This window comes from Pseudophryne corroboree, chromosome 4 (assembly GCF_028390025.1).
Source record: "Pseudophryne corroboree isolate aPseCor3 chromosome 4, aPseCor3.hap2, whole genome shotgun sequence".
Lineage (NCBI taxonomy): Eukaryota > Metazoa > Chordata > Amphibia > Anura > Myobatrachidae > Pseudophryne > Pseudophryne corroboree.
In genome coordinates this window covers 842,549,942-842,573,145 of record NC_086447.1, presented here as the reverse complement: position 1 = coordinate 842,573,145, position 23,204 = coordinate 842,549,942, and the positions used below count along the sequence as shown (strand labels likewise).

Genomic DNA, 23,204 nt, shown 5'->3' with positions numbered 1-23,204 from the left:
TTGGCACCGGCAATCCAGCCGCAGAATGAGCCTTCTGAATCGTGTTACAGATCCAGCGAGCAATAGTTTGCTTTGAAGGAGAAGCACCCAGCTTGTTGGATGCATACAGGATAAACCGCGACTCCGTTTTCCTGACTCCAGCCGTCCTGGCTACATAAACCTTCAAAGCCCTGACCACATCCAGTAACTCGGAATCCTCCAAGTCACGAGTAGCCACAGGCAACACAATAGGTTGGTTCATATGAAAAGATGACACCCACTTTGGCAGAAATTGTGGATGGGTCCGCAATTCTGCTCTATCTATATGGAAAACCAGATAGGGGCTTTTATATGACAAAGCCGCTAATTCTGACACACGCCTAACCGAAGCCAAGGCTAATAGCATGACCACCTTCCACGTGAGATTTTTAACTCCACCGTTTTAAGTGGTTCAAAACAGTGTGATTTCAGGAAACTTAACACCACGTTAAGATCCCAAGGTGCCACTGGAGGCACAAAAGGAGGCTGAATATGCAGCACTCCCTTTACAAACGTCTGAACTTCTGGTAGAGAAGCCAACTCTTTTTGAAAGAAAATGGATAGGGCCGAAATCTGCACCTTAATGGAGCCCAATTTCAGGCCCAAATTCACACCCAACTGTAGGAAGTGGAGGAAACGGCCCAGCTGGAATTCCTCTGTAGGAGCATTCCTGGCCTCACACCAAGAAACATATTTTCGCCATATACGGTGATAATGTTTAGCGGTCACGTCCTTCCTAGCCTTTATCAGCGTAGGAATGACCTCGTCCGGAATGCCCTTTTCTGCTAGGATCCGGCGTTCAACCGCCATGCCGTCAAACGCAGCCGCGGTAAGTCTTGGAACAGACAGGGCCCCTGTTGCAACAGGTCCTGTCTTAGAGGAAGAGGCCACGGGTCCTCTGTGAGCATTTCTTGCAGATCTGGATACCAGGTCCTTCGTGGCCAATCTGGAACAATGAGGATTGTTCTCACTCCTCTTTTTCTTATTAGCCTCAGCACCTTGGTATGAGAGGAAGAGGAGGAAATACATAGACCGACTGGAACACCCACGGTGTCACCAGGGCGTCTACCGCTATTGCTTAAGGGTCTCTTGACCTGGCGCAATACCTCTGTAGTTTTTTGTTGAGGCGGGATGCCATCATGTCCACCTGTTGCAGTTCCCACCGATATGTGATCTGTGTGAAGACTTCCTGATGAAGTCCCCACTCTCCCAGGTGGAGGTCGTGTCTGCTGAGGAAGTCTGCTTCCCAGTTGTCCACTCCCGGGATGAACACTGCTGACAGAGCGCTTACGTGATTCTCCGCCCAGCGAAGAATTCTGGTGGCTTCTGCCATCGCCACTCTGCTCCTTGTGCCGCCTTGACGGTTCACATGAGCCACTGCGGTGATGTTGTCTGACTGAATCAGAACCGGTTGGTCGCGAAGCAAGTGCTCCGCTTGACGTAGGGCGCTGTATACGGCCCTTAGTTCCAGGATGTTGATGTGAAGGCAAGTCTCTTGACTTGACCACAGACCTTGGAAATTTCTTCCCTGTGTGACTGCTCCCCACCCTCGGAGGCTAGCGTCCGTGGTCACCAGGACCGAGTCCTGAATTCCGACTCTGCGTCCCTCTAGAAGGTGAGAACTCTGCAGCCACCACAGGAATGACACCCTGGCCCTAGGTGACAGGGTGATTAACCGATGCATCTGAAGATGTGATCCGGACCACTTGTCCAGTAAGTCCCATTGGAAGGTCCTCGCATGGAACCTGCCGAAGGGAAATGGCCTCGTATAATGCCACCATCCTTCCCAGGACTCGAGTGCAGTGATGCACTGACACATGTTTTGGTTTTAATAGATTCCTGACCAGTGTCATGAGCTCCTGAGCTCTCTATCGGGAGATAAACCCTTTTCTGGTCTGTGTCTAGGATCATGTCTATGAGAGGCAGATGAGCTGTAGGAACCAACTGCGACTTTGGAATATATAGAATCCAGCCGTGTTGCCGTTACACTTCCAGAGAAAGTGATACGCTGTTCAGCAACTGCTCACTTGATCTCGCTTCTATGAGGAGATCGTCCAAGTACGGGATAATTGTGACACCTTGCTTCCGCAGGAGCACCATAATTTCCGCCATTACCTTGGTGTCTCGGGGCCGTGGAGAGACCAAACGGCAACGTCTGAAATTGGTAATGACAATCCTGTACCGCAATTCTGAGGTACGCCTGATGAGGTGAATAAATGGGGACATGAAGGTATGCATCCTTTATGTCCAGAGACACCATAAAATCTCCCCCTTTCAGGCTTGCGATGACCGCTCTTAGCGATTCCATCTTGAACTTGAACCTTTTCAGGTATATGTTCAGGGATTTTAAATTCAATATGGGTCTGACCGAACCGTCCGCTTTCGGGACTACAACATGGTCAAATAATAACGCCTCCCTGTCGAAGGAGGGGAACCTTGACCACCACCTGTTGAAGATACAATATGTGAATTGCAGTTAACACTATTTCCCTCTCGTGGTGGGAAGCCGGCAGGGCCGTCGGTGAGGGGGCATCTCCTCAAAGTCCAGCTTGTATCCCTGAGACACAATAACTATTGCCCAGGGATCCAACAGGGAGTGAACCCACTTGTGGCTGAACTTACGAAGACGTGCCCCCACCGGGCCTAGCTCCGCCTGTGGAGCCCCAGCGACATGCGATGGATTTTGTAGAGGCCGGGGAGGACTTCTGTTCCTGGGAACTAGCTGTGTTGTGCAACTTCTTTCCTCTGCCCCTGCCTCTGGCAAGAAAGGACGCACCTCGGACTTTCTTGTTTCTTTGTGTTCGAAAGGCTGCATTTGATAATGTCGTGCTTTCCTAGACTGTGCAGGAATATAAGGCAACATATCAGAATTACCAGCTATAACTGTGGAGACCAGGTCCGAGATCCCTTCTCCACACAATCCTCAGCCTTCCTTATGCCTCTTAAGTCGGCATCATCTGTCCATTGCATATTCTACAGGACACGTCAAGCAGAAATCGACATAGCGTTGACTCTAGAACCCAGTAGCCTAATGTCTCTTTGGGCATGTTTTTTTTATATATATATATATCTATCTCTTAAGACAGCATCTTTAATATAAATATATATCTCTATATATCTCTCTCTCTCTATATATATATATATATATATATATATATATATATATATATATATATATATATATATATATATATATAATAAGAATTTACTTACCGATAATTCTATTTCTCGTAGTCCGTAGTGGATGCTGGGAACTCCGTAAGGACCATGGGGAATAGCGGCTCCGCAGGAGACTGGGCACAAAAGTAAAGCTTTAGGACTACCTGGTGTGCACTGGCTCCTCCCCCCATGACCCTCCTCCAAGCCTCAGTTAGGATACTGTGCCCGGACGAGCGTACACAATAAGGAAGGATTTTGAATCCCGGGTAAGACTCATACCAGCCACACCAATCACACCGTACAACCTGTGATCTGAACCCAGTTAACAGCATGATAACAGAGGAGCCTCTGAAAAGATGGCTCACAACAACAATAACCCGATTTTTGTAACAATAACTATGTACAAGTATTGCAGACAATCCGCACTTGGGATGGGCGCCCAGCATCCACTACGGACTACGAGAAATAGAATTATCGGTAAGTAAATTCTTATTTTCTCTGACGTCCTAGTGGATGCTGGGAACTCCGTAAGGACCATGGGGATTATACCAAAGCTCCCAAACGGGCGGGAGAGTGCGGATGACTCTGCAGCACCGAATGAGAGAACTCCAGGTCCTCCTCAGCCAGGGTATCAAATTTGTAGAATTTAGCAAACGTGTTTACCCCTGACCAAGTAGCTGCTCGGCAAAGTTGTAAAGCCGAGACCCCTCGGGCAGCCGCCCAAGATGAGCCCACCTTCCTTGTGGAATGGGCTTTTACAGATTTTGGCTGTGGCAGGCCTGCCACAGAATGTGCAAGCTGAATTGTACTACAAATCCAACGAGCAATAGTCTGCTTAGAAGCAGGAGCACCCAGCTTGTTGGGTGCATACAGGATAAACAGCGAGTCAGATTTTCTGACTCCAGCCGTCCTGTAAACATATATTTTCAGGGCCCTGACTACGTCCAGCAACTTGGAGTCCTCCAAGTCCCCAGTAGCAGCAGGTACCACAATAGGCTGGTTCAGGTGAAACGCTGAAACCACCTTAGGGAGAAATTGAGGACGAGTCCTCAATTCTGCCCTATCCGTATGAAATATTAGGTAAGGGCTTTTATAGGACAAAGCCGCCAATTCTGACACGCGCCTGGCTGAAGCCAGGGCCAACAGCATTACCACTTTCCATGTGAGATATTTTAAATCCACAGTGATAAGGGGTTCGAACCAATGTGACTTTAGGAACCCCAAAACCACATTGAGATCCCAAGGTGCCACCGGAGGCACAAAAGGAGGCTGTATATGCAGTACCCCTTTGACAAACGTCTGAACTTCAGGAACTGAAGCCAGCTCTTTTTGGAAGAAAATCGACAGGGCTAAAATTTGAACCTTAATGGACCCTAATTTTAGGCCCATAGACAGTCCTGTTTGCAGGAAATGCAGGAAACGACCCAGTTGAAATTCCTCTGTAGGGGCCTTCCTGGCCTCGCACCACGCAACATATTTACGCCAAATACGATGATAATGTTGTGCGGTTACTTCCTTCCTGGCCTTGATCAGGGTAGGGATAACTTCATCCGGAATGCCTTTTTCCTTCAGGATCCGGCGTTCAACCGCCATGCCGTCAAACGCAGCCGCGGTAAGTCTTGGAACAGACAGGGTCCCTGCTGGAGCAGGTCCCTTCTTAGAGGTAGAGGCCACGGGTCCTCTGTGAGCATCTCTTGAAGTTCCGGGTACCAAGTCCTTCTTGGCCAATCCGGAGCCACGAGTATAGTTCTTACTCCTCTCCGTCTTATAATTCTCAGTACCTTGGGTATGAGAGGCAGAGGAGGGAACACATACACTGACTGGTACACCCACGGTGTTACCAGAGCGTCCACCGCTATTGCCTGAGGGTCTCTTGACCTGGCGCAATACCTGTCTAGTTTTTTGTTGAGACGGGACGCCATCATGTCCACCTTTGGTTTTTCCCAACGGTTTACAATCATGTGGAAGACTTCTGGATGAAGTCCCCACTCTCCCGGGTGGAGGTCGTGTCTGCTGAGGAAGTCTGCTTCCCAGTTGTCCACTCCCGGAATGAACACTGCTGACAGTGCTATCACATGATTTTCCGCCCGGCGAAGAATCCTTGCAGCTTCTGCCATTGCCCTCCTGCTTCTCGTGCCGCCATGTCTGTTTACGTGGGCGACTGCCGTGATGTTGTCCGACTGGATCAACACCGGCTGACCCTGAAGCAGAGGTCTTGCTTGGCTTAGAGCATTGTAAATGGCCCTTAGTTCCAGGATATTTATGTGAAGTGACGTTTCCAGGCTTGACCACAAGCCCTGGAAATTTCTTCCCTGTGTGACTGCTCCCCAGCCTCTCAGGCTGGCATCCGTGGTCACCAGGATCCAGTCCTGAATGCCGAATCTGCGGCCCTCTAGAAGATGAGCACTCTGCAACCACCACAGGAGAGACACTCTTGTCCTTGGGGACAGGGTTATCCGCTGATGCATGTGAAGATGCGATCCGGACCATTTGTCCAGCAGATCCCACTGAAATGTTCTTGCGTGGAATCTGCCGAATGGAATCGCTTCGTAGGAAGCCACCATTTTTCCCAGGACCCTTGTGCATTGATGCACTGAGACCCGGTCTGGTTTCAGGAGGTTTCTGACTAACTCGGATAACTCCCTGGCTTTTTCTTCCGGAAGAAACACCTTTTTCTGGACTGTGTCCAGAATCATCCCTAGGAACAGCAGACGTGTCGTCGGAATCAGCTGTGATTTTGGGATATTTAGAATCCACCCGTGCTGTCGTAACACTACTTGAGATAGTGCTACTCCGACTACTAACCGTTCCTTGGATCTTGCCCTTATCAGGAGATCGTCCAAGTAAGGGATAATTAAGACGCCTTCTCTTCGAAGAAGTATCATCATTTCGGCCATTACCTTGGTAAAGACCCGGGGTGCCGTGGACAATCCAAACGGCAGCGTCTGAAACGGATAGTGACAGTTCTGTACCACAAACCTGAGGTACCCTTGGTGAGAAGGGTAAATTGGGACATGGAGGTAAGCATCCTTGATGTCCAGAGACACCATATAGTCCCCTTCTTCCAGGTTCGCGATCACTGCTCTGAGTGACTCCATCTTGAACTTGAACCTTTGTATGTAAGTGTTCAAAGATTTCAGATTTAAAATAGGTCTCACCGAGCCGTCCGGCTTCGGTACCACAAATAGCGTTGAATAATACCCCTTGCCCTGTTGCAGGAGGGGTACCTTGATTATCACCTGCTGAGAATACAGCTTGTGAATGGCCTCCAATTCCGCCTCCCTGTCGGAGGGAGACGTCGGTAAAGCAGACTTTAGGAACCGGCGAGGGGGAGGTGTCTCGAATTCCAATTTGTACCCCTGAGATACCACCTGAAGGACCCAGGGGTCTACCTGCGAGTGAGCCCACTGCGCGCTGAAATTCTTGAGACGTGCCCCCACCGTGCCTAAGTCCGCTTGTAAAGCCCCAGCGTCATGCTGAGGACTTGGCAGAAGCGGGAGAGGGCTTCTGTTCTTGGGGATTGGCTGTCTGTTGCAGCCTTTTTCCCCTTCCTCTGCCCCGGGGCAGAAATGAGGAGCCTTTCGCTCGCTTGCCCTTATGGGGACGAAAGGACTGCGCCTGATAATACGGCGTCTTCTTATGTTGAGAGGCGACCTGGGGTAAAAATGTGGATTTCCCAGCTGTTGCCGTGGCCACCAGATCTGACAGACCTACCCCAAATAACTCCTCCCCTTTATAAGGCAATACTTCCATATGCCGTTTGGAATCCGCATCACCTGACCACTGTCGCGTCCATAACCCTCTTCTGGCAGAAATGGACAGCGCACTTACTCTTGATGCCAGTCGGCAAATATCCCGCTGTGCATCACGCATATATAGAAATGCATCTTTTAAATGCTCTATAGTCAGTAATATACTGTCCCTGTCTAGGGTATCAATATTTTCAGTCAGGGAATCCGACCAAGCCAAACCAGCACTGCACATCCAGGCTGAGGCGATTGCTGGTCGCAGTATAACACCAGTATGTGTGTAAATACATTTTAGGATACCTTCCTGCTTTCTATCAGCAGGATCCTTAAGGGCGGCCGTCTCAGGAGAGGGTAGAGCCACCTGTTTTGATAAGCGTGTGAGTGCTTTATCCACCCTAGGGGGTGTTTCCCAACGCGTCCTAATCTCTGGCGGGAAAGGATATAATGCCAATAATTTTTTAGGAATTATCAGTTTTTTATCGGGGGAAACCCACGCTTCATCACACACCTCATTTAATTCCTCAGATTCAGGAAAAACTACAGGTAGTTTTTTCTCACCGAACATAATACCCTTTTTAGTGGTATTAGTATTATCAAAAATATGTAAAACATTTTTCATTGCCTCAATCATGTAACGTGTGGCCCTACTGGAAGTCACGTTTGTCTCTTCCCCGTCGACACTGGAGTCAGTATCCGTGTCGACGTCTGTATCTACCATCTGAGGTAACGGGCGTTTTAGAGCCCCTGATGGCTTTTGAGACGCCTGGACAGGCACAAGCTGAGTAGCCGGCTGTCTTATGTCGTCAACTGTCTTTTGCAAAGAGCTGACACTGTCACGTAATTCCTTCCATAAGATCATCCACTCAGCTGTCGACTCCCTAGGGGGTGACATCTCTATTATAGGCAATTGCCCCGTCTCCACATCATTTTCTTCCTCATACATGTCGACACAACGTACCGACACACAGCACACACACAGGGAATGCTCTGACAGAGGACAGGACCCCACTAGCCCTTTGGGGAGACAGAGGGAGAGTATGCCAGCACACACCAGAGCGCTATATATATATATACAGGGATAACCTTAAATAAGTGTTTTTCCCCCTTATAGCTGCTATTTGTAATTATTACGCCAATTAGTGCCCCCCTCTCTTTTTTACCCTGTTTCTGTAGTGCAGGACTGCAGGGGAGAGTCAGGGAAACGTCCTTCCAGCGGAGCTGTGAGGGAAAATGGCGCCTGTGTGCTGAGGAGATAGGCTCCGCCCCCTTCTCGGCGGCCTTTTCTCCCGCTTTTATGTGGAATCTGGCAGGGGTTAAAATTCATCCATATAGCCCTGGGGGCTATATGTGATGTATTTTCGCCAGCCAAGGTGTTTCTATTGCTGCTCAGGGCCCCCCCCCCCTAGCGCCCTGCACCCTCAGTGACCGGAGTGTGAAGTGTGCTGAGGAGCAATGGCGCACAGCTGCAGTGCTGTGCGCTACCTTGGTGAAGACAGGATGTCTTCTGCCGCCGATTTTCCGGACCTCTTCTTGCTTCTGGCTCTGTAAGGGGGCCGGCGGCGCGGCTCTGGGACCGGACTCCGAGGCTGGGCCTGTGTTCGGTCCCTCTGGAGCTAATGGTGTCCAGTAGCCTAAGAAGCCCAATCCACTCTGCACGCAGGTGAGTTCGCTTCTTCTCCCCTTAGTCCCTCGATGCAGTGAGCCTGTTGCCAGCAGGTCTCACTGAAAATAAAAAACCTAAAACTAAACTTTCACTAAGAGCTCAGGAGAGCCCCTAGTGTGCACCCTTCTCGGTCGGGCACAAAAATCTAACTGAGGCTTGGAGGAGGGTCATGGGGGGAGGAGCCAGTGCACACCAGGTAGTCCTAAAGCTTTACTTTTGTGCCCAGTCTCCTGCGGAGCCGCTATTCCCCATGGTCCTTACGGAGTTCCCAGCATCCACTAGGACGTCAGAGAAATATATATATATATATACATACATACACACACACACACACTAGGGTCTCAATCTCTGCTGATAAGGTACCTGTCCACGCTGCTACAGCGCTATAAACCCGTGCCGACACAATCGCCGGTCTGAGTAGTGTACCAGAATGTGCACGCTATCTGCAGCATCCCTGAGGATAGCTGTTAAGTCAGGGCTACCTTTTGGGCAAACGTGACACCCTAGGGGAAGATTCCCATCGTATCCTGGCCCTAGTAGGGAAAGGATACTCCCTGAGAATTCTTTGTGGGAAACTGCAGTCTCTTGTCTGGAGATTCCCGCTCTTTTTCATCATGAGAGGAGGGAAATTTACCTCAGCTTTCTTCCCCTTAAACATGTGTACCCTTGTGTCAGGGACAGATGAGTCATCAGTGATATGCAAATCATCTTTTATTACAATAATCATATATTGAATACTTTCCTGCCATTTTGGCTGTAACTTTGCATTATCGTGGTCGACACTGGAGTCAGACTCCGTGTCGATATCAGTGTCTATTATTTTGGATAGTGATCATTGAGAGACTCTGAAGGTCTCTGCGACATAGGGACAGACATGGGTAGATTCCCTGTCTGTTCTCTAATCTTTTGTGCAATAAATTCACCTTAGCACTTAATTACACATATCCAAACAGGTGTCGGCGTTGTCGACGGAGACACCCTCACACACACATTTGCTCCATCTCCTCCTTAGGGGAGCCTTTTACCTCAGACATGTCGACACACGTACCGACACACCACACACTCAGGGAATGCTCATCTGAAGACAATTCCCCCATAAGGCCCTTTGGAGAGACAGAGAGAGAGTATGCCAGCACACACCCCAGCGCTATTAACACAGGAATAACACAGTAACTTAATGTTAACCCAGTAGCTGCTGTTTATATTGATTTTTGCGCCTAATTATGTGCCCCCCTCCCCTCTTTTTACCCTCTTCTACCGTGTAACTGCAGGGGAGAGGCTGGGGAGCTTCCTCTCAGCGGTGCTGTGGAGAAAAAACATGGCGCTGGTGAGTGCTGAGGAAGAAGCCCCGCCCCCTCGACGGCGGGCTTCTGTCCCGCTTTAATGTACAATTTTTGGCGGGGGCTCATACATATATACAGTGCCCAACTGTATATATGCAAACTTTTGCCAAAGAGGTCTCTAATTGCTGCCCAGGGCGCCTTCCCCCTGCACCCTTACAGTGACCGGAGTATGTGGGTGTAGTGTGGGAGCAATGGCGCACAGCTGCAGTGCTGTGCGCTACCTCAGTGAAGACTGGAGTCTTCTGCTGCCGATTTCGAAGTCTTATTGCTTTTGTCACCCGGCTTCTGTCTTCCGGCTCTGCGAGGGGGACGGCGGCGCGGCTCCGGGATCGGACGACGAGGGTGAGATCCTGTATACGATCCCTCTGGAGCTAATGGTGTCCAGTAGCCTAAGAAGCAGGACCTATCTGCAGAGAGTAGGGCTGCTTCTCTCCCCTCAGTCCCACGATGCAGGGAGTCTGTTGCCAGCAGAGCTCCCTGAAAATAAAAAAACAAAATACTTTCTTACAGCAAGCTCAGGAGAGCTCACTGAACAGCACCCAGCTCGTCCGGGCACAGATTCAAACTGGGGTCTGGAGGAGGGACATAGAGGGAGGAGCCAGAGCACACCAGAATCTAAATTCTTTCTTGAGGTGCCCATGTCTCCTGCGGAGCCCGTCTATTCCCCATGGTCCTTACGGAGTCCCCAGCATCCACTAGGACGTTAGAGAGAAAAAAAATAACCATAAGTCTTACCACCACAAAAAATTAGTCTGGAATGAGAAAATACCCGTAAGCCTCAAAAGGCAAGCAGTAGTGGTGCAAAAGATGAGGAGGGTAAAGAGAAAAGGGAGGAAAAGGAGTAAAGGGAGTAAAGGGAGGAAAAGGAAGAAAGGGAGGAAAAGGAAGAAAGGGAGGAAAAGGAAGAAAGGGAGGAAAAGGAAGAAAGGGAGGAAAAGGATTGAGAGGCCATCCCTGAGGACATAGCATGTAAACGCAGTATAATAGAAATGTTTTCGGTGATTTACATTGCGTTGGAGAATTTATTGCAGTCGTTATAGCATCAACAGTGGTTTCATTAATAAAGAAAAAAAAAAAGAAAAAAAAGAAAGACTGGATGATGATTTACAGCAGAACAGAATACATGGTTAGGAAATCATGTCTTATGCTGGGTACACACTAGGCGGACGGATCGAACATCGGCCAATCTGTCAACTTATCTGACAAATGGTAAGTACAGACACATCTACCGATCGTCGGTCCGACGTCATAACTGAGCAGGCGTTTACATGTGCCCGCCCAGTTGTGCCGTCAGTCATCGGCAGCTTCTGTGGCAAGTTTACGGGGGTTCTGCAGACTGTCCGTACACACAGCACGATGCGCCGATATATTGGCTGTGCTGTAGGGCAGACGCAATGCGCCTGTGAAGGTACACAATCGCCGACGCACCCACGATATATCCGCCAGTGTGTACCCAGCTTAAGAAACGTAATGGATATATTAGCCTATTGACACAGAATTCGGAAACAGAAACCCTTTCACTCAATGACAACGGATAAAGGTTTGGCGGTCAGAAATACAGAGTATTTTAGTCAATGAAGGGCTGGAAGAAATGGAATATTCCTGCAGGCTCAGTCCAGGGGCGTCACTGATGAGGTAATGTCCATAGCAAGGAGGAATAGGGGCTCGGGGTAACAGGTTTATATAAAGATAAGAAGAGTCCACTGGGAAAGCCGGAAGACCACTTACAGGAAAGTGGAAGTAGCACTCGGAGACCATTTATTAGGTACACCTATACATCTACTTGTTAAAGCAACAATATAATCAGCCAACTGTGTTTACAGACAGTATTTACCCTGCACAGAAAAAATATAAATGAATTTGCTCCCTTTGCATTGCATCATGGTTTGTTCCAGACACAAAGTTACTAACTTTTATTTTTGCTTTACTACCAAATCAGAACCAGGCACATGGTCAGGAGGTTCAGTTGTTGTTGAGACCAACTGCCAGAACGGGGAAATTTGATACAAGCGACTTTGACCATGGAATGACTTTTGTTACAGATGATGTGGTTTTAATATCTCTGCTGAGATACTGTTGATCTTGCAGGATTTTTCATGCACAACCGTCACTGGGGCTAATAGAGAATGGTGCACACATCAGAAAATATCCACCAGAGCACAAGTTGTGTGTGACAATAATACCTTGTTCAGTAGAAAGGAGAATGGCCAGCTTCAAGCCGACTGTTAAATAACCATGTGGTATGCAGAACGCACAACCCATCCATCCTTGAAGTGGATGGGCTACAGCAGCAGAAGACCACACTGGGTTCCACTCCTGCCAGCTGAAAACAAGAGGCTACAGTGGACACAAATTGGAAAAATGTTGCCTATCTGACAAATCTCTATTTTTGCTACAATATGCAGATCATTAGGTCAGAATTTGTGTAAAGAACATGAATCCGTCCAGCCTTGTGTCAGTGGATCAGGCTGGCGGTGTAATGGGGTGGGGAATGTTTTTTTGCTGCACAATAGACCAGTTAATACCAACTGAGCATTGCTTAAATGCCGCAGCCTTGATGAGTATTGCTGTATTGCTGCTGACCATGCGCAGCCCTTTATGTTCACTGCCTACCCATCTTCTCCAGCAGGATAACACGCCACAAAGCACTCGTCCTCTCAAGCTGGTTCCAAGAACATGTAAAGGAGGACAATCACCAGATCTCAATCCAGCAGAGCACCTAGTGCAGCATCTCCATCTGCAGCACTTGGGTGATGCTATCATGTCACCATGGCCCAGGACAGGAATATTCTCTGCACTTTGTTGGATTCATGCCACAAAAAAATTAGCCTGTTCTGCAGGCATAGAGGGATCCTGCTCAGCATCTAATAAAGTGGCTGCTGGGTCCGTAGCAGATTTCCCACTATGTATGTGAGGCACGTTCCTAGGGGCAGCACTTGCAGCGGGGCGGCACAGCTGGCTGATAAGGGCCAGATGATTTCCCCCCCCCCCGTCATTACAACTTTTTTTTTTTTGTATATACAGTGGGGCAAAAAAGTATTTGGACAGCCACCGATTGTGCAAGTTGACCCACTTAAAAAGATGAGAGAGGTCTGTAATTTCCATCATAGGTACACTTCAACTGTGAGAGACAGAATCTGGAAAAAAAACAAGAAATCACATTGTATGATTTTTAAACAATTTACTTGTATATTCTTGTGGAAAATAAATATTTGGACCCCTACCAAGCAGCAAGATTTCTGGCTCTCACAGACCTGTTACTTCTTCTTTAAGAAGCTCTTCTATCCTCCACTCGTTACCTGTATTAATGGCACCTGTTTGAACTGGTTATCTGTATAAAAGACACCTGTCCACACCCTCAAACAGTCAGACTGCTACCTCTCCACCATGGCCAAGACCAGAGAGCTGTCTAAGGACACCAGGGACAAAATTGTAGAGCTGCATAAGGCTGGGATGAGCTACTCGACAATAGGCAAGCAGCTTGGTGAGAAGAGATCAACTGTTGGCGCAATTATTAAAAAATGGAAGAAATACAAGATCACTGACAATCTCCCTCGACCTGGGGCTCCATCATGCAAGATCTCACCTCGTGGGGTATCAATGATTTTGAGAACGGTGAGGAATCAGCCCAGAACTACATGGGGGGACCTGGTCAATGACCTCAAGAGAGCTGGGACCACAGTCACAAAGGTTACCATTAGTAACACACTACGTTGTCATGGATTGAAATCCTGCAGTACCCGAAAGGTCCTGCTGCTTAAGCCAGCACATGTCCAGGCCCATCTAAAGTTTGCCAGTGACCATCTGGATGATCCAGAGGAGGACTGGGAGAATGGTCAGAGGAGAGCAAAATCAAACATTTTGATATAAACTCCACTCGCCGTGTTTGGAGGAAGAAGAATGATGAATGACATCCCAAGAACACCATACCCACTGTGAAGCATAGGGGTGGAAACATCATGCTTTGGGGCTGCTTTTCTGCAAAAGTGACAGGACTACTGATCCGTATTAAGGAGAGGATGAATGGGGCCATGTAGCGTGAGATTTTGGACAAAAACCTCCTTCCTTCAGTAAGAGCATTGAAGATGGAACGTGGCTGGGTCTTCCAGCATGACAATGACCCAAAACACACCGCCCGGGCAACTAAGGAGTGGCTCCGTAAGAAGCATTTCAAGGTCCTGGAGTGGCCTAGCCAGTCTCCAGACCTCAACCCGATAGAAAATCTGTGGAGGGAGTTGAAAGTTCGTGTTGCCCGGCGACAGCCCCAAAACATGACAGATCTAGAGAAGATCTGCATGGAAGAGTGGGCCAAAATACCAGCTACAGTGTGTGCAAACCTGGTCAAGAACTACAGGAAACGTTTGACCTCTGTAATTGCCAACCGAGGTTATATTACAAAGTATTGAGTCAAACTTTTTGATTGTCCAAATATTTATTTTCCGCAAGAATATACAAATAAATTGTTTAAAAATTATACAATGTGATTTCCTAGTTTTTTTTTTCCAGATTCTGACTCTCACAGTTGAAGTGTACCTATGATGGAAATTACAGACCTCTCATCTTTTTAAGTCGGTCAACTTGCACAGTTGGTGACTGTCCAAATACTTTTTTGCCCCACTGTATATTTTATTGAGCACATTATGGGGGTAAGTCAATGGGCAGCAAATTGTGGTCAAGGAGTTGGTAGTAGGGTGAGGTCGGGGGCTGTTTTGGTGGTCTCGAGGCATCTGGACTTGCACCCAAAATGAAGGGGGCAATAACGTGATGAAGGAGGGGGCGACAATAATGTGCCTAGGGGAGGCCTGACCCCTATATTCGGCCCTGTGCGGAGTATATACTGACACATTAATACATACAATAATACATAAATTGTAACAAATTAGAAATAATCCACAGTAGGACAACCAAAATAGTGTAAGGCCTGTGCAACAACACTTATCTTAAAGCGCTGACCATGAATCACTTAGAAAAGTGTATTGACGTTGGTGATAAAAGATTTAATCTAAAATATACAAACATATACCTACTGTAAACACTAATACAGATCATGAAGGCAGTGTTTTTTTGAAATCAGAGGATTAATTTTATTATTTAAAAAATGTGCAACCTATAAACATCCTCCTTGCAGTTGTGAGTATGTGCGTGTGCGCGCGCGTGTGTGTGTGTGTGGGGTATTCATACATTAAGAAGCAAACGGCATCAACAGAAATGCAGAATGACTTCCTTATTAATACCGGTTTTAATCAAGTGACTTAATTCCAAGTTATTCAATATGTTCCCCATGTTTAATGTTTTACATTACATCTGAAGACTGATTACATTTACATACTGTTGCATATATGTATAAATGAATGCATGTAAAAAAAACCCAAAAAAACGTTACCGCTTCTGCTGGTCTCTTATAACGATGTTGCACCTAACGAAAGGCGCAACAATATACAGCCTGATCAGCTTACACTATATTTTGCTTTTAATGTACTATTCAGGAATAAACTGGTAACGTAGTTTTGGGAAGAAATAAAACGCATTACAAAAGGCTCCTATTTCACCAAATGGGAAAAAAACAGCCAGCAAATACATTCACAGGGCTTACAACTCCCAGAGAACTTTAATTCATTTGCTTCTGCAGCTCAATGTTAGCGGCAGCATTCAGTGATGTTTTTAGCCATGTCTTTATAGTATCAGGTAATGTCATTACATTTAGTAGGTGCAGATGTTACCTACATACAAATGTATCCAATACTGCAAAACAGAGTGTGTTGCATCACAGGGTAACCAACATAAACCTCTCCAAGACAAAATACTCATATTTATGGCTAAAAAAACACAGAAAAATAAGAAACACAAGAAAGTTACAGAAGGATAGATGCAAAAGCCAACACATCAAAGTCCTCTGAAGGTGGAAAATCCCCCTCCCAAACAAAAGATCATGTCGCCTTGGAAAAATGAAAAGGTCTACACTGATACTGAAGGCTGTCTCCTGGTCTCCGTATGTCACAATGTTACACTTTCTGTACTCCTCTTACATCACAGTGCATTCAAAATGTGAGACGCGTGAAAAATTAATTACCCTTTAAAAAGAAACAGGTCAGTACATCCTGCCAGTCTCTTTGGTGGCTTAGTTACGTTATGATTACACTTTTTCGGAAAGCTTTAGAAACCTTTCCAAGGTATTGAATTCCCTGTTAACGGTGAATAGCTAATTAAATCCTATAATAATGTCCTACCAATTTCTGTTGTGCCCCACACAATAGGGCTCAGGAAAGAGCAGTCAATGAAAGGGCATCCCCCTGATGTAAGCACCATCAATATTCCATGAGGACTGTAGCCCTAACCACTGTTGTTAATAATAATTACATGAAAGAGCTTAAAGAAGTAACGCGTTTTACTGTCACGCTAGGACGGTAGATAACTACCTTGTAGCATTCACATGTAGACTCCAAACAACAGTGATATTATTATTATATTTGGTATTACACAAGTGGTTCGCAGTGCCATACATACAGCACACATTAGAACAATACAGGGTACACGGAACTTTGTATCCTGATGATAGATAGACAGTCAATAGATAGACACCATATGTTAGACAGACATTAGGTCAACAGTACAAAAGGTCGACATGAAAATGGTTGACATAAAACAGTAGACTGGTTTTTTTTTTCTTTCAATTTTACATGTATTTGGCCTTATTCATACCTTCTATATCCATGTCGGCATAGAGTTGGTTACAAACCTTGTGGCGAGCCAGAAACATGGTGAGCAAAGCGAGTCCCGCAAGGGGATAACTTTCTACAACTGGGGGGGCCCAGATGACAAAACTATCCACACAAACCCCCAAAAAGCAAAACAAATGTTGTCTACCTTTTTCATGTCGACCATTTTCATGGCGACCTTTTGAACCCTGTCGACCATTTGTACTGTCTACTTTTAATCTTGTCTATCTTTTGACCCGGTCGACCTTTTGACTGTCTAACATGTGGTGTCTATCTATTGACTGTCTAACTAGACACTGTCTATCTGTTATACCACACCCACAGAACGTAATAGTAAAGTAACTAAAAAACTAAAACAGAGTACAGGTAACAATTAGCAGCACAGTTCTCAGTACACACAACAGCTGAGATGCAAGGAAGCAAAGGAGTAATGGGCGTACTACTAGGGGCAGGCAGCTGCTGGAAGAGATGAACGGTTACGAGGGAGAGTAGATGCGGGTAGAGACGGTTGCCGAGTAGGAGAGAGCTGTAACTGAAGTGTGAGACTAGAGGGCAGTGAGAACAGGAAGGAATGGTGCCCTGCTCCAAGTAGCTTACAGTCTAGAGGGAGGGTGGTGACAGACAGGTGGCATGAGGTGTGAGCACACGGAAAGTAGCGTGCTCAGAGTAGGTGAAGTGAAATTTGCGAAAAAATTATCACAGATAAATTTTCCCGGATAATTGAATAAGCTGTAATTGCGATTAGCGGGAAAAGTCTGGTTTTTCTCTTGAAAAGTCCGATATTGCAGCTAATTGAATACCCCCCACAATGTGGACCTGCTTCCTCTAACTTGGCTGTATGGACTAGTGGCTGCATATGGTAATATATAGCCCAGCCGTGCTAAGTTTCCAACTCGGGTAGATAAGCCGGGTTGCTTTTAACGCTCAAGGTTATCCCGTAGGTTTCAGGAAACCTTCATAATACATAAGAATAAAAAGAGCACTCACCAGGCTTGTCGTTGAATTTCATAGCAGCATGAACTAGCATGTACACACACACACACACACACACACACACACACACACACACACTCTAATGACGTCACGCCTTGGGAATTCAAAAACCTAAAACAATTCTGTGTGTTACTCTTTAGGTGGTTTAGGCAAAATTCAACTTGAAAGGACCAATGGGAATGCAAGAAACAATCACATATTAGGGACTGCAAAAAACAAACAACAGAGGGACTGCGCCATCAGATACTTCTACAGGAATTAGCTACTAAAAATAAAAATGTTTATGCATTCTGTCTATAAGCATAAGGAGACATGGGCAGGGTGAGGGAACGGATGGCAGGGAGGAGGCGGCAGCGGGGTGAGTGACGTCTAGTTGGAATGAATACGGATACGGTAGCAATTAGAAGTCATCATTATTGTTCATGTAGATTCTCATGTGCCAGAAAGGGGTGGGTGGATAAAGTCGTGTATTCTCCTGTAGCATACTGCAAAAATATGTTTATGTCCCCAAGTTCACACTCACCGACTGTTCCCCCCACCCCCTCAATTAGAAATGACTATTCAAAATATATTTGTATGGATGCAGCAACTACTTGGATAAAGTGCCTAATTGTACAGTCTTACCTCCCATGCGCTCCATAACCGATCCCAACACTAGACCGGCACACGTTTCCATGACGATCACTTTACTCCCCGCATGAATATTTCCCAATGCGAGCATCTGGGCCAGTGTATCATATCGGAGCTGGCTGGCGAGACACAAAAGAAAATCAGGATGTTTCTGTTGCAGAAAAAAAAGCACAATTACATTTTGTTCTTATTTGGCTTTGTAGAAATGACAGCGTTGTTTGTCAATATTGTGACATTGTAATGATTTTAGCTGTAAATACATATATCAGAACAAGGTAAAACGGAAACATTGGGGGTCATTCCGAGTTGATCGCACGTAGCAACTTTTTGCTGCCTATGGGGGAGTGTATTTCTGCAGAGCAGGGCTGCGATCGCTTGTGCAGCCGAGCTATGCAAAAAAAAGTTTTGTGGAAAAGAAGACCAAGGTAAGAGTTACTTACCCTGTGCGATCGATCCAGCGATGCAGGTCCCAGAATTTACGTCAGACATCCGCCCTCCAAATGCCTGGACACGCCTGCGGTCGCGACACCAATCCCAGAAAACGGTCAGTTTATGCCCCGGAACGCCTTCCTCCTGTCAATCTTCTTGCAGTCGCCGCTGCGACCGCTTTCTTAGTTCGTGGCGTCACTGCCCGGCGACGGTTGTCCCAGAGCAATGACGCGCCTGTGCAATGCAGTCACCGCACATGTGCATTTCTGACCCGATAGCACGGCTGCGAAGAAGTGCAGGGGGTTTTCCCACAGGTGGAGATTATTGCTATTCCTAAAAATAAGATTTTACTTACCGATAAATCTATTTCTCGTAGTCCGTAGTGGATGCTGGGACTCCGTAAGGACCATGGGGAATAGCGGCTCCGCAGGAGACAGGGCACAAAATAAAAGCTTGAGATATCAGGTGGTGTGCACTGGCTCCTCCCCCTATGACCCTCCTCCAAGCCAGTTAGGATACTGTGCCCGGACGAGCGTACATAATAAGGAAGGATATTGAATCCCGGGTAAGACTCATACCAGCCACACCAATCACACCGTACAACTCGTGATCTGAACCCAGTTAACAGTATGATAAATTTAAAGGAGCCTCTGAAAGGATGGCTCAACACTAATAACCCGAATTTTTTGTAACAATAACTATATACAAGTATTGCAGACAATCCGCACTAGGGATGGGCGCCCAGCATCCACTACGGACTACGAGAAATAGATTTATCGGTAAGTAAAATCTTATTTTCTCTAACGTCCTAAGTGGATGCTGGGACTCCGTAAGGACCATGGGGATTATACCAAAGCTCCCAAACGGGCGGGAGAGTGCGGATGACTCTGCAGCACCGAATGAGAGAACTCCAGGTCCTCCTCAGCCAGGGTATCAAATTTGTAGAATTTAGCAAACGTGTTTACCCCTGACCAAGTAGCTGCTCGGCAAAGTTGTAAAGCCGAGACCCCTCGGGCAGCCGCCCAAGATGAGCCCACTTTCCTTGTGGAATGGGCTTTTACTGATTTTGGCTGTGGCAATCCTGCCACGGAATGTGCAAGCTGAATTGTACTACAAATCCAACGAGCAATCGTCTGCTTTGAAGCAGGAGCACCCAGCTTGTTGGGTGCATACAGGATAAACAGCGAGTCAGTTTTCCTGACTCCAGCCGTCCTGGAAACATATATTTTCAAGGCCCTGACAACGTCCAGCAACTTAGAGTCCTCTAAGTCCCTAGTAGCCGCAGGTACCACAATAGGTTGGTTCATGTGAAATGCAGAAACCACCTTAGGTAGAAATTGAGGACGAGTCCTCAATTCCGCCCTGTCAGAATGAAAATTTAGGTAAGGGCTTTTACATGATAAAGCCGCCAATTCAGACACACGCCTAGCTGAAGCCAAGGCCAACAGCATCGACACCTTCCACGTGAGATATTTAAAATCTACCGTAGACAATGGTTCAAACCAGTGTGATTTTAGAAATCTCAACACAACATTGAGATCCCAAGGTGCCACTGGAGGCACAAAAGGAGGCTGTATGTGCAGCACCCCTTTCACAAATGTCTGAACTTCAGGTACTGAAGCCAGTTCTTTCTGGAAGAATATCGACAGGGCCGAAATTTGAACCTTAATGGACCCTAATTTTAGGCCCATAGACAGTCCTGTTTGCAGGAAATGCAAGAAACGACCCAGTTGAAATTCCTGTGTAGGGGCCTTCTTGGCCTCACACCACGCAACATATTTACGCCAAATGCGGTGATAATGTTTTGCGGTTACTTCCTTTCTGGCTTTTACCAGAGTAGGGATGACTTCTTCTGGAATGCCCTTGTCCTTCAGGATCCGGCGTTCAACCGCCATGCCGTCAAACGCAGCCGCGGTAAGTCTTGGAACAGACAAGGCCCCTGCAGTAGCAGGTCCTGTCTTAGAGGTAGAGGCCACGGTTCGTCCGTGAGCATCTCTTGAAGTTCCGGGTACCAAGACCTTCTTGGCCAATCCGGAACCACGAGTATAGTTCTTACTCCTCTCCTTCTTATGATTCTCAATACTTTCGGTATGAGGGGCAGAGGAGGGAATACATACACTGACTGGTACACCCACGGCGTTACCAGAGCGTCCACTGCTATTGCCTGAGGGTCCCTTGACCTGGCGCAATATCTGTCCAGTTTTTTGTTTAGACGTGACGCCATCATGTCCACCTTTGGTCTTTCCCAACAGTTTACAATTTGGTGGAAGACTTCTGGGTGAAGTCCCCACTCTCCCGGGTGAAGGTCGTGTCTGCTGAGGAAGTCTGCTTCCCAGTTGTCCACTCCCGGAATGAACACTGCTGACAGTGCTATCACATGATTTTCCGCCCAGCGAAGAATCCTTGCAGTTTCTGCCATTGCCCTCCTGCTTCTCGTGCCGCCCTGTCTGTTTATGTGGGCGACTGACGTGATGTTGTCCGACTGGATCAACACCGCCTGACCCTGAAGCAGAGGTTTTGCTTGAATTAAGGCATTGTAAATGGCCCTTAGTTCTAGAATGTTTATATGAAGAGATGTTTCCATGCTTGACCACAAGCCCTGGAAATTCCTTCCCTGTGTGACTGCTCCCCAGCCTCTCAGGCTGGCATCCGTGGTTACCAGGATCCAATCCTGAATGCCAAATCTGCGGCCCTCTAGTAGATGAGCCCTCTGAAGCCACCACAGGAGAGACACCCTTGTCCTTGGCGACAGGGTTATCCGTTGATGCATCTGAAGATGCGATCCGGACCATTTTCCCAGTAGATCCCACTGAAAAGTTCTTGCATGGAATCTTCCGAATGGAATCGCTTCGTAAGAAGCCACCATTTTTCCCAGGACCCTTGTGCACTGATGCACTGAGACCTGTCCTGGTTTTAGGAGGTTCCTGACTAGCTCGGATAACTCCCTGGCCTTCTCCTCCGGGAGAAACACCTTCTTCTGGACTGTGTCCAGAATCATTCCTAAGAACAGTAGACGTGTCGTTGGAATCAGCTGCGATTTTGGAATATTTAGAATCCATCCGTGCTGACTTAGCACTACCTGAGATAGTGCCACTCCGACTTCTAACTGTTCCTTGGTTCTTGCCCTTATCAGGAGATCGTCCAAGTAAGGGATAATTAAGATGCCTTTTCTTCGTAGAAGAATCATCATTTCGGCCATTACCTTGGTAAAGACCCGAGGCGCCGTGGACAATCCAAACGGCAGCGTCTGATACTGATAATGACAGTTTTGTACTACAAACCTGAGGTACCCTTGGTGAGAAGGATATATTGGGACGTGGAGATAAGCATCCTTGATGTCCAGCGACACCATATAGTCCCCCTCTTCCAGGTTCGCTATCACCGCTCTGAGTGACTCCATCTTGAATTTGAACCTTTTTATGTAAGTGTTCAAAGATTTTAGATTTAATATTGGTCTCACCGAGCCGTCCGGCTTCGGTACCACAAATAGTGTGGAATAATACCCCTTCCCCTGTTGTAAGAGGGGTACCTTGATTATCACCTGCTGGGAGTACAGCTTGTGAATGGCTTCCAATACTGCCTCCCTGTCGGAGGGAGACTTTGGTAAAGCAGACTTCAGGAACCGATGAGGAGGAAACGCCTCGAATTCCAGTTTGTACCCCAGTGATACTACCTGTAGAATCCAGGGATCCACTTGCGAGTGAGCCCACTGCGCGTTGAAATACTTGAGACGGGCCCCCACCGTGTCTGAGTCTGCTTGTAAAGCCCCAGCGTCATGCTGAAGACTTGGCAGAAGCAGGGGAGGGCTTCTGCTCCTGGGAAGCGGCTGCATGGTGCTGCCTTTTTCCTCTTCCTCTGCCCTTGGGCAGAAAAGAGTGACCTTTTGCTCGCTTGTACTTATGGGAACGAAAGGACTGAGTTTGAAAAGACTGTGTCTTTTTCTGTTGATGTGAAGTAACCTGGGGTAAAAAGGTGGATTTTCCAGCCGTTGCCGTGGCCACCAGGTCTGTTAGACCAGCCCCAAATAACTCCTCCCCCTTATACGGCAATACTTCCATGTGCCGTTTGGAATCTGCGTCCCCTGACCACTGTCTGGTCCATAATGCTCTTCTGGCAGAGATGGACATTGCGCTTACTCTTGATGCCAGGGTACAAATATCCCTCTGCGCATCACGCATATATAGCAATGCATCCTTTAAATGTTCTATAGTTAACAGAATATTGTCCCTATCCAGGGTATCAATATTCTCAGTCAGGGAATCCGCCCATGCGACTCCAGCACTGCACATCCAGGCTGATGCGATTGCTGGTCGCAGTATAACACCAGTATGTGTGTATATACTTTTCAGGATATTTTCCAGCCTCCTATCAGCTGGTTCTTTGAGGGTGGCCGTATCAGGGGACGGTAACGCTACTTGTTTAGATAAACGTGTGAGCGCCTTATCTACCCTAGGGGGTGTTTCCCACCGTGCCCTAACCTCTGGCGGGAAAGGGTATAGTGCTA

At 47.2% G+C, this 23,204-nt stretch overlaps 1 protein-coding gene across 2 annotated transcripts in view; it reads right to left on the bottom strand.

Moving 5' to 3' along the window:
- TRMT6 (tRNA methyltransferase 6 non-catalytic subunit) overlaps positions 1-23,204 on the bottom strand; it is a 163,431-nt gene that overhangs the window by 36,861 nt on the left and 103,366 nt on the right. For both annotated transcript variants that reach the window (XM_063918599.1, XM_063918600.1), the window contains exon 6: positions 18,266-18,390. In XM_063918599.1, the coding sequence (XP_063774669.1) occupies positions 18,266-18,390 (125 nt within the window). The remainder of the gene's footprint in view (positions 1-18,265; positions 18,391-23,204) is intronic.